General features: G+C 42.9%; 1 protein-coding gene across 3 annotated transcripts in view; it reads right to left on the reverse strand.

Moving 5' to 3' along the window:
- Positions 1–14,283, reverse strand: part of TMC5 (transmembrane channel like 5) — a 276,225-nt gene that overhangs the window by 127,573 nt on the left and 134,369 nt on the right. For all 3 annotated transcript variants that reach the window (XM_073591105.1, XM_073591106.1, XM_073591108.1), the window contains exons 11-13: positions 10,889–11,053; positions 5,575–5,732; positions 5,411–5,489 (exon numbers count right to left, since the gene is read on the reverse strand). In XM_073591105.1, coding sequence (XP_073447206.1) covers positions 5,411–5,489; positions 5,575–5,732; positions 10,889–11,053 — 402 coding nt within the window. The remainder of the gene's footprint in view (positions 1–5,410; positions 5,490–5,574; positions 5,733–10,888; positions 11,054–14,283) is intronic.

Consider the following 14,283-nt stretch of genomic DNA (forward strand, 5'->3'; position numbering starts at 1 on the left):
AACCCTATATGCCCCCAGACTTAAAGGGGGGTTGGGAGCACCAAATTTGGTCAGGTATTTTGAGGCAGCCCAATTGGCCCAATTAATAATTAATAATTCTGGACTGCCTCAACCTTCTTGGATGAAGCTGGAATCATCCCCATACCCCACAAAACCGATAAGCCATTTGATGTGGCTCCATATGAAAGACAGGCCGACCATTTTATGCCCCACATTCTCATTCTCATTAGGTTTATGGGATAGATTACAAAAACCTTTTACCTTCCACTCACCTCATGCTCCCTTAGCCCCATTAACGGGCAACCCAGAATTCACCCCGGGTCTTAATCCTCAAAGATTATCATGGTGGACCAATAAGGGCTTGATTCGTATAGCCGACTTATGTGACCATAGAGGTATACTATCGAAGCAATTCCTTATAGAAAAATACCAATTACCTAACACAGAACTCTATCACTACCTCCAGATAGTACATTTCCTGAAAACTCTACAGCGCAAAGCTGACATTATGACGTTCACTCCAATGGAATATTTATGCAGGTCCTTCGATAAACATAAAGGTCACATATCTAACATTTATGGTATTTTTTCCTCTAAGTCAGAAAAATTATTTTACATGCAAAAGTGGGAACAAGATATGGAGGAAACGATGGAAATGGACACGTGGTTTAATACGGCTCAATTAGCCTCAAAAGGTTATATAAATACCTCCCTAATAGAGGCGAATTATAAAGTCTTATTACGGTGGTATATGGTTCCGGCGAGAATCGCTACATACATCCCCGGCACATCCCCATTATGCTTTAGGGGGTGTGGAGGGGAGGGCACGATATATCATACTTGGTGGTCCTGCCCTAAGGTTAGAAGGTATTGGATACGCATCTACAATTTTATCTACTCATTGACCCAAGTTAACCTAACCAAATCCCCGCAACAGGCTCTACTGGGATGCCAAGTGGAAGGCGTGCCTCGGTACACGAAAAAACTCATATCCTTTGTCTTCACAGCAGCTAGAATTGCGATTGCTAGATCCTGGAGAAAACCTCTGATCCTATTTGAACTGGTAAAAGCTAAACTGACATGGATCATGATTAATGAATGCCTGTCGGCGATTCTATCGGATAAACAACGGGTTTTCGACAGGATTTGGAAACCATGGTTGACATACCTATCTGTGGGCTTCGATAATTAATGGATCTAAGAGAAGTTCCCTAGGGGTGCACTCAACCCCAACCTTTCCCCCTATCTGTTCTTTTCTTCTTTTTCTGCTCCCTTGCTCCTTAACTTTTCCTCTCTCCACATTTATTAGTTTACGTAGGTTCTCCTGTCTGGTGCTGTTGCCCTCGCAACATTAGCAAAGAATCAAGAAGCGATAGTAGCATTGCTGCTTGTAAGTGGGGGGGATTGGGGGGTCGGGAGCCTCTCGTCCGCAGAGTTGATCCCATGCGGGGTGGACGGGCGGGCTCCTGGCGCCACAGCCTCTCTACAAAGAATACATAAGTGATAAGGTAACGATTCTAGGGCACTAAAATATAAGGACAGACAGATGTAGAACTGATATACTCACCAGTAAAAATGTTACACTTTGCTATATGTACTGTGTGTAGGCCATGTTGGCCGAGCTCTGTTCTTTTAATCTTTTCTACATTGTTGTTTATATTTGAGAAATATGTATTGTATATTTTTCATACACTATATTCAATAAAAATATTAAAAAGAAAGAATTGGGAGTCACTTTGGGCGGCGGGCTTGTGGAACCCAGCTAACCTTAGAGAGCTCTGGAAACTTCTTGTCCAGCTTCCCTGGCCCCTACTATGTGTAAGTTACCCTGTGTTTTTTAGGGGCACAGGGTGACCGAGAACCCAAGTCGGGTCTACACTAACCCGACTCACCGCACAACCACACCGGACTCAGCATTTTATGTTACACCTGTTATCCAGGGTCTTATATGTGTGGTTTGTGTTGAAAGAATGAAGGGGCTCTTTCACTTGGGACTGTTGTATACGTTTACTAGATCGTTTGAGGTGTGGCTGTATCCCATTGTTCTATTGTTTGTGTCTGCCTTGGGAGCAACCTTTTATCGGATCTATATGTCTATGTGGATTAGTTGGGAGAGGGGAGGGGGGGGTTTCTCCAGCAGCCCCTCCCAAAGACAGTCTACTATTGGAAAGTTGAATACACCTGTGTGCATATGCTACTGGAGGAGGTAAAGTTTACCCCACCCTCTGTCATTATGCAAAGAAGAGGGGATTGTCCTCTGAGTGTACAGTATATCTCTCTTTACCTGTGTTTGGATAAAGAGTCTGATGTTTGTTACCACCCTACACTAATGCTTCGACAAGTGACTGGGTGGGCTAAGGGACCTTGGATTGTGCTGGTACCGGACAAAGGACGCTAAATACGGCGGACATACTCCTCTTGAGTACGGGGGTTCGTGACAGGTATACCTTCTAAAGTCACTCCAACATGTCTGCTCAGCATAACATTATCTCACGGAGAGCCAGGCATTGTAAATAAAATGGTTGGATTGATCATTTTTCATTAAAAAAATAAGATTTCAAACAAATGTGAAGTGAGAATGTACTGTAGAAATAATAAAAACTCATGCATGGACACTGGAAATGAAAGTGTATGTCCAGCCAAAACTTTATTCTTCATTTTGGCGCCTTCCCATCAGGGTTTTACTGCTGTCTGTGGCTCCACTGGGAGAGATTTATGCCGCGTACACACGGTCGGACTTTCCGGCATACTTGGTCCGGCGGACCAGAGTGTGCCGGACAATCCGCCCATGTGTAGGCACCGGCGGACTTTTCCGGCGGACTTTTTCCCAAAAGCCCGCCGGACCTAGATTTGAAGAAAGTTCTAAATCTTTCCGCCGGACTCAGTTTCGGGCGGAAGGTCCGCTCGTGTGTGTGCTGGTCCGACGGAAAGCCCACTCGTGTGTAGGCTGGTCCGACGGACCAGATACAACACGAGGGCAGGGTATTGCATCTCACGCTCGCTGCAATAGGTAAAACACATTTTCCTATTGCGGCGAGCGCGGGGCATACCAGGCCCTTAGGTCTGGTATGGATTATAAAGGGAAGCCCCTACGCCGAAAAAAACGGCGTGGGGTCCCCCCTAAAATCCATACCAGACCCCGATCCGAGCACGCAGCCTGGCCGGTCAGGAAAGGGGGTGGGGACGAGCGAGCGCCCCCCCCCTCCTGAACCGTACCAGGCCGCATGCCCTCAACATGGGGGTGGGTGCTTTGGGGGAGGGGGGCGCCCTGCGCCCCCCCCCCAAAGCACCTTGTCCCCATGTTGATGAGGACAAGGGCCTCTTCCCGACAACCCTGGCCGTTGGTTGTCGGGGTCTGCGGGCGGGGGCTTATCGGAATCTGGGAGCCCCCTTTAATAAGGGGGCCCCCAGATCCCGGCCCCCCACCCTATGTAAATGAGTATGGGGTACATAGTACCCCTACCCATTTACCTAGGAAAAAAGTGTAAGTAATAAAACACACTACACAGGTTTTTAAAATATTTTATTAAACAGCTCCGGGGGGGGGGATCTTCCTCCGGCTTCGGGGGTCTTCTTCCGGCTTCGGGGGTCCCTCCGCTTCATCTTCTCCCGGCGTCCGGTTGGTTCTTCTCCCGGTGTTCCAGTTCTTCGGCCGGCTCCTCTGCTGTCTTCAGGTAGCTCTCTTGCCAGCAGAGGTCCGGACTTCTGGGCTTCTGGGCTTCTTCTCTTCTCTTCTCCAGATGTTGACACGACGCTCTCTCCGGCTGGACTGCTCTCCGAGGGCTGCGTTGTGACTTATATAGGTGGAGACCCCGCCCCCTTTTGATGTCACAGTCCCTGGGCATGCTGGGACTGTGACGTTTTAGGGGGCGTGGTCAACATCACCCAGTGACCACGCCCCCTAAAACGTCACAGTCCCAGCATGCCCAGGGACTGTGACATCAAAAGGGGGCGGGGTCTCCACCTATATAAGTCACAACGCAGCCCTCGGAGAGCAGTCCAGCCGGAGAGAGCGTCGTGTCAACATCTGGAGAAGAGAAGAGAAGAAGCCCAGAAGCCCAGAAGTCCGGACCTCTGCTGGCAAGAGAGCTACCTGAAGACAGCAGAGGAGCCGGCCGAAGAACTGGAACACCGGGAGAAGAACCAACCGGACGCCGGGAGAAGATGAAGCGGAGGGACCCCCGAAGCCGGAAGAAGACCCCCGAAGCCGGAGGAAGATCCCCCCCCCCCAGAGCTGTTTAATAAAATATTTTAAAAACCTGTGTAGTGTGTTTTATTACTTACACTTTTTTCCTAGGTAAATGGGTAGGGGTACCATGTACCCCATACTCATTTACATAGGGTGGGGGGCCGGGATCTGGGGGCCCCCTTATTAAAGGGGGCTCCCAGATTCCGATAAGCCCCCGCCCGCAGACCCCGACAACCAACGGCCAGGGTTGTCGGGAAGAGGCCCTTGTCCTCATCAACATGGGGACAAGGTGCTTTGGGGGGGGGGGCGCAGGGCGCCCCCCTCCCCCAAAGCACCCACCCCCATGTTGAGGGCATGTGGCCTGGTACGGTTCAGGAGGGGGGGGGGGGGCGCTCGCTCGTCCCCACCCCCTTTCCTGAAAGGCCAGGCTGCGTGCTCGGATCGGGGTCTGGTATGGATTTTAGGGGGACCCCACGCCGTTTTTTCGGCGTAGCGGGGTTCCCCTTTATAATCCATACCAGACCTAAGGGCCTGGTATGCCCCGCGACGGGGCTAGTAAGGTGTCAATCTCGCCGATAAAAGCGGCAAGATTGACATCCTTTTCTAGTCCCGTCGCACCTGAGTCACGTTCAAAATGAACGGACTTGTCCGTGTGTGGGCAAGTCCGTTCATTCTGAAAGTCCGCCGCAACTCCGGCGAAAGTCCGTCGGAAAGACGGGCGGACTTAGCCCGCCGGAAAGTCCCGGCGTGTGTGGGCAAGTCCGTCCGTTTTAAAGTCCGGCGCACCTGGCGGACAAAGTCCGTCGGAAAGTGTGCCGGACCAAGTAGGATAGAAAGTCCGCTCGTGTGTACGCGGCATTACCCTTACTTCCTGTCTTGTTGATAACGTTTTAGCAGACAGAAAATAGGGGGTACGTTTTCTTTAGTAAAGTAGGGGAAGACTAGTTCCCCTGACAGATTTTTATTTCTGCCTGTGCCCCTATTGCACCTTTTTTAATTATTTCCTTTCTGGTAAAACTGTAGTCATCAGAACAGGAAGTGAGGGTAAAGCTATCACCCTGGTTAGCAGTACAAACCCAGCAGAAATTTAATTTTTTTCGAACTTTAGTCAAAACAAAAAAAACTTTTTGGCTTGTTTATTTTCAAAGGAAAAATGCAGATAACATAATAATATTAATAGTATTCCCAAGGTTGATTCATAACTTCCAAAACGTGACCCACCTCAAGCTTGCTTTCTGCAACTTTCTGCAACCAGTAGTAGCACAAAATTCCAATAATTGAGATTTTCAAAAGAATATTTCTATAAAAGACATAACCATATATACAATAAGTCAGAAATGTCATTTCAATTTTGTATCACAAATATAACAGAAGAAAAGCCTCACCTCAAAATCTCCACATAGATCTCATGGCGGGGATACTTGAATTTCTCTACAAGGCCAAACATGGCAAAGACTAGAGGCATGATGAGATTAATAAGGGAGACTACCACTGGAACTAACAATGTTGCTGCTTGTTTTGTTAGCGCATCCAAATTGGATTCCTGTTAAAAGAAACACACACATGGCAGCTATGATAGGACAATACTAGGAATATTAGACTTTTAAGCTATTCTCAGACTGGATGTGATTTTGAAAGATGAAATACATATATACGGGAGCATTTTTTTCCTGCCAAAGGATTTATATTTGTCCATTAATGGTTGGACAGATGGCTCAAGACCTAATATTTCTTTACTGCAATTATGTAATAGAAGCTGGTTTGCACCAGGTCTGTAATAATTCTAAAGCAGGGGTCTCAAACTGGCGCCACTCCAGCTGTTGCGAAACTACAAGTCCCATCATGCCTCTGCCTGTGGGAGTCATGCTTGCAAATGTCAGCCTTGCAATGCCTCATGTCACTTGTAGTTTCGCAATAGCTGGAGGGAGGGCCGCCAGTTTCAGAACTCTGTTCTAGTGTGAAGATGAAACAGCGCAATGAGGAGTTTATCTTCATGTCACTCTCCTCCTATCAGCATATCCTTGCTGGCAAAAGAGTGCTTCAGGACACTGACGGGCTCTTTGTGCTGTTTCTTCCTTTCCCAGACTGAACTTTGCTGTACAGGAGTAGCAAACAACTGATGCAGTCATATTCAGTTACCTACACTAATTTCTATATTTGATATAGTTACGTAGTTAGTCTGGTTGAAAAAAGACACAAGTCCATCAAGTTCAACCAATAAAAAGGGAAAAAAAAAATCCCCCCCCCCCAAAAAAAAATCATGCAATCCTATATACACAATCCTATACCCACAGTTGATCCATGGGAAGAAAAAAACTCCAGCAAAGCATGATCCAATTTGCTCCAGCAGGGGAAAAAAATCCTTCCTGATCCCCTGAGAGGCAATAGGATATTCCCCAGATCAACTTTACCTATAAATGTTAGTATACAGTTATATAGTTATATTTTTTGAAAGATGGATATTATATCTTTGTATGGAGATGGTGCTGGTTTCAGCAGAGAAAGGGTCGGTTGGAGTCAGATAGGTGTTGCTCTCAAAGGAGAGCTCAGATCTGTCTGGCTGTAGAACCAGACTGACTTCAGTGAGGCTGAGACTGAGGGTGCTCTGTCCTAAGAAGAAGCAGACAGAGCTGTGCCACAAAATAGCCAGGACACTGAAATACATTGGCGTTTAATGCCAAACAACCCCTGCAAGGACAGAAACTACGATGTGTAAATTTTTAAAGGAAAAAGTTGGCAAAAAAATATAATGAGGCCTAGGAAAACACTCCATTTGAATTTAAATCTATATAAATATCATAATATCTTATCGCTAGTTTCAGCTACTAGTGGACCCTGCTCTTTTCACTATCATGGCCAAGTTAAACCTTTTCTAATGCAGTCATAGCTCTGATATACTTGAAGGCTAATCTATATCACTCTGTTTAATGTTACCAGTTATCGTAATTTCCACATAAACAATAAATCTGGCTGATCACTCACAGATTTTAATGATGGAAATAGTTTCCAAAGCAATCCCAGGTGGTTTGCTCCACAAAGATGAAAGTCATTGGTAGACAAGCTTTATTAAGTACATAAGAAAATTAAGTACATAAGAAGCACTAATATTACTATTACAGCATTTAAAGGGACTTAATTGGCTAATTTAGTCCAGTAGCATTTCTAGGGTCCTAAAAGTCCCAGAGGAAACTGGGCATCCACAGTACATTAAAATATGGTGTGGCTGGTAGCATATCAATAAAAAGTGGCTAAAGCTATTTCTTGACCCTCATTTTATCTCTTCTATATTTCTTTCTCTGTTTTGTCTTCCCTCTCTTGGGCATCTTTCCCCCTTTCATTTGAGCCTTACGCATATTTAAACCCGAAAACAAAAATTGGATGTATTGAAGTTTACCAGACCTTAGATAAAATAGATGTATTAGATTTTGTTTTTCAGGCTTCATGCAAATAACACAAATCGTGTTGCCGGGTGGCTACACTCATACCTCCACATGGTCTATGGAAAGACTATGATTGCCACCCAGGCTGGACGCAAACATATCTGACTTTGTTAAACTTTACTAAATGGGGGTTGGGAGATAAGTTGTCTACAGAAGATACAGAGCATTCAGTTTAGATGAAGTGACAAAGACACTGCATTTGTGGCACGATCAACAGGTATTTTCTGTATTTGCTAAAACATTTCTGAGCCTGAAGAAAGAAAGCAAATTCAGTCACCACATCCAATGCATTTAGTTATTCTATATGTACACTGGCCCTTTGTTGACAGTGCTTTTTAGCCAAAAATGTAGGGCATTTAAAAGGACACCCAAATATACGTGGAAACACCACTGCTTCCACCATATTGCATTTCCTTAAAAAAAAAAAAAAAAAACATATGGAAATACCTTTTACCAGCCCTGTATAATATATAGAGAGAATGACAATTCTTGATTCTTTTAGCATATGCAGCTTTACATTCTCAGGGGTCTTGCATAACTTTCACCTCTGCCATCCTCACTTTTCCCCATTCTCTTTCCTAACTCTCTTTTAAAGATTAACTCCAGTCGTTTAAAAAAAAATTGAAAGTCAGCAGCTACAAATACTGTAGGTGCCGACTTTTAATAAATAGATACTCACCAGCCCAGGGGTCCTGTGCTGTCTTCAATGGGGCCAATTCTTAGGTGGTCTTTGGATCTTGGATGTGAGAGCTGCCTATGACTTTCTGCTGTTTCACACCCAGCTGCCCACTAAGCAAGATAGCATTGTGCTGTCAGATTGGTCCTGTAGCCTTTTGAGACTTGTGACTTGTCCCAGGAATTTGGGAGTAGGCGGGGGATAGGCCAAGCTTTTGTTCTCGCCTAGGTGAGAAGTATGGCAGTGGAATTGGGTACCTGTCAGAAAGAGATACCCGCTCCCAGACAAAAAAAAACATCCAAGTAGGTTAGAGAAGGGGAGGAGGTAGATGAGTGGTACTTTCACTTTTAAGTGAAGGGTTGTTATAAATGTTAAATTATATTCCTATATTGCCTTTGTTGTTATCCATAGCATGGCATTCCCCTCCACCGTGGCCACTTTTCCTGCCTATGTCCTCTCCGATCTACTCCGCCATTGGTTCCCACTTATCTAGCAGCTATCATTCTCCACCGCACTATTAACTTCTCTTCACCATCAGCTCTTGCTTCCTTCTCTTAAAGGGGCTGTATACACCATTTTTCAAAACCATATTTAAGTAAAGGTATGCACATACAGTATGTTTAAAATGTCATTATATCTTTAAAAAATGAAATCATGTGTGGCTGTTGATTACTTTCACTGGTTATTTTTAGGTCCAAGGTAGGAAGGGAGTTAACAGGTTGGAAAATCAGTCTCTGTGTAATAAAAAGCAATATAACAGTCACTTTTAAAAATATGTTCAAAACCTGTAGGTCATAAAAACTATTGTGTTGTTACAGCTAGTACTGTAATATAATTAATTATTATGATCCCATAGTCAATATATTTTTAATAAGACATTTTTTTAATTAAAACCTTGTAAAAGTAAAGTAAGATTAATGGCAACAGTATTACCTCATGCTCACGTTGTTTTGGGGAAAAAAGCTTTCATTGATCAAAGTTTCAGAGGTATCCAACACTTCCAGGCAGTGTCATCTCTGTCTATGTCACTAATCTGAAACCCTCCTAAATCCATTTAGAATAAGCTCTAAGTATAAAACTACTATCCTTTTTTTGTGGAAAGAAGTAAACAATAATAACCAATTTCATAAATATGATGATATGACCAAAACTAAAAAAAAGACCTAACATTACAAATTACCTGATACCCCAACAGTTCTTTGTGCATAGAATGTATAACCCCACTGTAAATCAATGTGCATAAATTGGTTAAGAGGAAATGAAATATGTATTGTGAAGCATAGAAAAATATAGAAACCCAGTCAATTATTTTAAATTAAAATTCTCTATATCAAATACCTTGAATGTTTGTCATACTAGGTATGACGGCAATGGTTACTGCAAAAGTCACTCAGAAGAAGACATAAGGCACATTGTCTGTGTTCTGGGGCCTAGCAACACTATTGCTTAGACACAAACTTGTTTTTCTGTGCCATTCCAAACATGGCTGTAAAAATAATCTCTGGACCAAGACATCAGAAATGAGCTTGAAAAGAATTTCTGTCACTTCTGTAATTATATCTTTATGATGGTTAGTGACATAATGACTGATGTGTACAACATCCTGCTCTGAAATACACTCCTGGAAATTCCTGGAATGTTTCTAAACTAGTCATGAAAATGCAACATCCAAAAAAAGGTAACAGACTTCAACACATATTTCCTGCTTCCTTCTTTGCAGTGTTTGTGATAGTTGGGGCAGTTACATTGTGGTTAATGGATAGGTTAGCAAAAGGTTAAATTCATACCTAAATGTTTTATGTGCGATGTGTTGAAAAAAAGTCCTGCTTGCTGGATCTTTGATGTGCTTTCATGAAAATGCATGCATTAAGAGTTCAGTGGTAATGCACCTAAAACACATGTAAACCATTTCTAAAATGCAACGCACCTAAAACACACCACACAAATGTAAACATGTCGTAAAGGCTCGTTCACATTGGTGTACTATAGCATACACCCATGTGAGGGGCATGTTTGCCTGCACGAGGACGCACAGGCGTTCCGTGCATCCCTGTGCAGGCAGTTCCATTCATGTCAATTAGGATGTAGTGGCTGTACAGAGACAGCTGCTGTTCCCAATTTGACAGCTGTGCAGTTGCACAGTAGGGTTGTCACCTCATCCCTTTAAACCCGAACACATATGAATTACACAGGTTCTGGGGCTAATTTAATACAGATAAGCCATTAAGTGATTTTTATTATCACCTTAATTAGCCACAGAATGTGTGTAATTAATATGTGTTCAGGTTTAAAGGGATGAGGCGGCAATCTTATTGTACAGCCCTGCACTGTATGCATTTGGCTGCAGGAGCAGCTGTGTCTATGCAGCTAGTTCATCCAACTGACATGAATGGGATTGCCCGCACGAGGATGCATGAAGGCCTATTATGTTTAGTTCTTCTAATACAATCACAGTAAAAAAAAGTTCTTTAAAAGCTGAAACTCATATACAGAAATCTACTAGACACATTGTTAACATTTTGTAGGATTTTGCTAAATTTGTCCACTTTAAAAAAAGGGTTCATAAGACAACAAAAAGATTACCTGTACAGATAATCCAACATGAACACAGAGGAAGTATACTCCAGCACAACAGCCAACTGCCAACCCTATTGTTGCGATCCAAGCAACCAGGTGAATGGCAAGCCGAGACAGTCTCTGACTAATTGAAAGCTTTAATTTCTGCAGCAACTTTTCTGACAGCATTTCCTACAATAAAAAAATATGTTAAAGCAACCTCATGAATTAATGTAGATATTTGCATATAAACAAATGTGTGGGTAAAAGCAGATTAAAACTACCAAAGTTTTATTTTGCCAGCAGTTTTACCTTTTACATTTACTCATACTGAAAGAAAGCATCTGTTTTCAATTGATAGAAAAAGGTAATTCTGCAAATAATTTTAAATAAAACAAATTTATATACACATTGAATTTCCTGTGCATTTGCATACCTTGTTAGGTGCACAGTTAATAAAGCACCATTAAGGCCTAAAGGCCCAATGCACAACCTGTGGCGTTTTGGCACTTTTTGTGTGATTCTCAGGCCCCTACAGACTTTAAGCTGTATGTAAAAATGTATGTAAAAAAAAAAAACAATGTACTTAACTTATTTTACATTTTTTTTGAATGTCCAATAACATAAAAATAAAAAGTAATTTCATCATCTACACTTATTATCATAGTATCAAAATGTCATTCTACCTAGGATTGCAAACTGCATTAGGTGGAGCCATTGCCAGTCATAAATCACAATGCCAAAGTTGTAGGCTTTAAATTAATGAGCCATTATTAAAAAATAAAAAAAACATTTTAATAATTGGCCAAACATGTACACAAACTGAGATATTGGGGGAGGGGGGGGGGGGATTATAAAGTAGTGAATTCTGGTTTGAAAATTTACAGTGGTCAGTATTGCTAGAGATCATACAGTGAATATCGATTGGAAAAACGTAACCACTTCAGCCCCAGAAGATTTGGCTGCTGAATGACCAGGCCATTTTTTGCGATTCGGCACTGCGTCGCTTCGTGCGATGCTGCACCCAAACAAAATGTATGTCCTTTTTTCCCACAAATAGAGCTTTCTTTTGGTATTTGAATGCCTCTGTGATTTTTATTTTTTGCGCTATAAACAAAAAAAAAAGCGTCAATTTTGGAAAAAACACAACATTTTGTTCCTTTTGTTATAATAAATATCCCCATTTTTTTTTTAAAAAAAGATAATTTTTTCTCAGTTTAGGCCGATATGTATTCTTCTACATATTTTTTGGTAAAAAAAAAAAAATCGCAATAAGTGTATATTGATTGGTTTGCACAAAAGCTATAGGGTCTACAAAATAGGGGATAGATTGATGGCATTTTTATTATTATTTTTTTTTTTACTAGTAATGGCGGTGATCTGCGATTTTTATATCGGAACTGAGACATTATGGCGGACACATTGGACACTTTTGACACATTTTTGGGACCATTAGCATTTATACAGCGATCAGTGCTATAAAAATGCACTGATTACTGTAAAAATGTCACTGGCAGGGAAGGGGTTAACACTAGGGGCGATCAAGGGGTTAAATGTGTTCCCTGCTACATGTTTGTAACTGAAGGGGGAGAGGACTGACTAGAGGAAGTGACGGATCGTGGTTCCTAGCTATTAGGAACACACGATCTGTCACTCTTCACAGAGCAGAACAGGGATTTGTGTGTTTACACATAAACTTCCATGTTCTGCCTCTCGTGCCCGCAAACGCTCAAGGCTGGCCATCATCACGACCGTGATATCCCCATCCCACAAGCTGACGTATAGCTAAGACGGCTTGCGGGATTACGCCGACCTGCCTCAGTAAAATGATGGTGGCTGGTTGGCAAGCGGGTAAACTGCGTAGAGGGTTCTTTACTGCCAGAGCGGTAAGGATGTGGAATTCTCTTTCACAAGCAGTGGTATCAGCAGGCGTCGATAGTTTAAAAAAACTATTAGATGGGCACCTTAAAAAACACAATATACAGGGATATACAATGTACTATTGACATAAAAACAAGCGCACTCACATACCACAGGTTGAACTGGATGGACTGGTGTCTTTTTTCAACCTTACCAACTATGTAACTATGTAATCACGTGATTTTATTCTAAGCAATGCAGGAGAGTAATTGAACCATGTATTAAAAATATTGATGTCCCCTTATTTCCAGTTTACATATTTATCCATTAGGTTTCAGACTTCATTTATATTGAAGGTTAGAAAACTTAATTGTATCCTACCCTAGATAAGAAATTTGCCAACTTCAGATCCCATGCTGTGTGCCTGTCGCAGCATTTGCCTTCTGATTATGGCAGTCTGTCTGGATAACAGTGCAATTGTTCTGGGAGCACAGCATGTGGCTGAAAAACTTATCTATAAATAATATTTATTGTTTGATGTGATTATTATGGGCACCAAATTATATTTCCTTTGTAGATAATTTTAGGCAATAAGCCTAGAGTTCTGTAGACAAGGCTGCATTCTGTAGATACATACATCTATATAGTTTTTGGTGGTCAGTAACCAAAACCAAAATTTTTTGTTTGGTCAGAATGGATACAATGGAAATAAGTGATGCCATTTACAAAACAGTTTTTTACTATTCAATTTCATTGAATTTATTTTTAATGAATGTGTTTGTTATAGTTTTTTTATAGAACCGACAATTATGTAGCATTTTACATACTGTAGATTTACCCCAGTCCCTGCCCTTAATGAGCTTACAATTAGGTCCCTATCTCACATGCATGCATACACACATACTAGGGACAATTTAGACAGGAGACAAGTAACCTACCAGCATGTCTTTGGAGTGTGGGAAGAACCTAGATTTCCAAGAGGAAACCCATGCAAGCAGAAATACAACATGCAAACTCCATACAGAGAGCAGTGGCGGCTGGTGCTCCATCGGTCGTGGGGGGGGGGGGGGGGGCGACAGATGGACCTGACCACAGATGCCCCCCCGTCGCTCCAGCAAGGCCACCGCGCACCATACACACACCCCCTGGTCGCTTGCTCTCTTACCTTGTTTTGGCCTGCCGGCGGCGGCTTTCCCCCCAGTGTCCCAGCCTCTTTGTTTCCTCTCTCCACCTTGAAGCCTACCCTGGCAGGGGATGGGTACAGGGGGCACAGCACACAGGCATGGAGGGAGATGACGGCCTATAGAACGCTCCTCCATGGCAGCTGGTGGGTCGGGCTTCCCTGCGTGACGTCTTCTCCCTCCTCCTCGGAGGCCAATTGGAATGCTTCTCCTTTCGGCCAATGGGTCTCAAGACCTGCTTTCTGATTGACTGGGGGGAGGATCAGTGTGGCAATAGCGAATATTCATTTGTTATTGTCACACAACTGGGTGGGCTCAGAGCGCAGTGCTCTGCGCTAAGAGCCCACCCTTTTTTGAAGCCTATTAGAGCCTCTGACTCTA

This window comes from Aquarana catesbeiana, linkage group LG06 (genome assembly GCF_042186555.1).
Source record: "Aquarana catesbeiana isolate 2022-GZ linkage group LG06, ASM4218655v1, whole genome shotgun sequence".
Classification (NCBI taxonomy): Eukaryota; Metazoa; Chordata; class Amphibia; order Anura; family Ranidae; genus Aquarana; species Aquarana catesbeiana.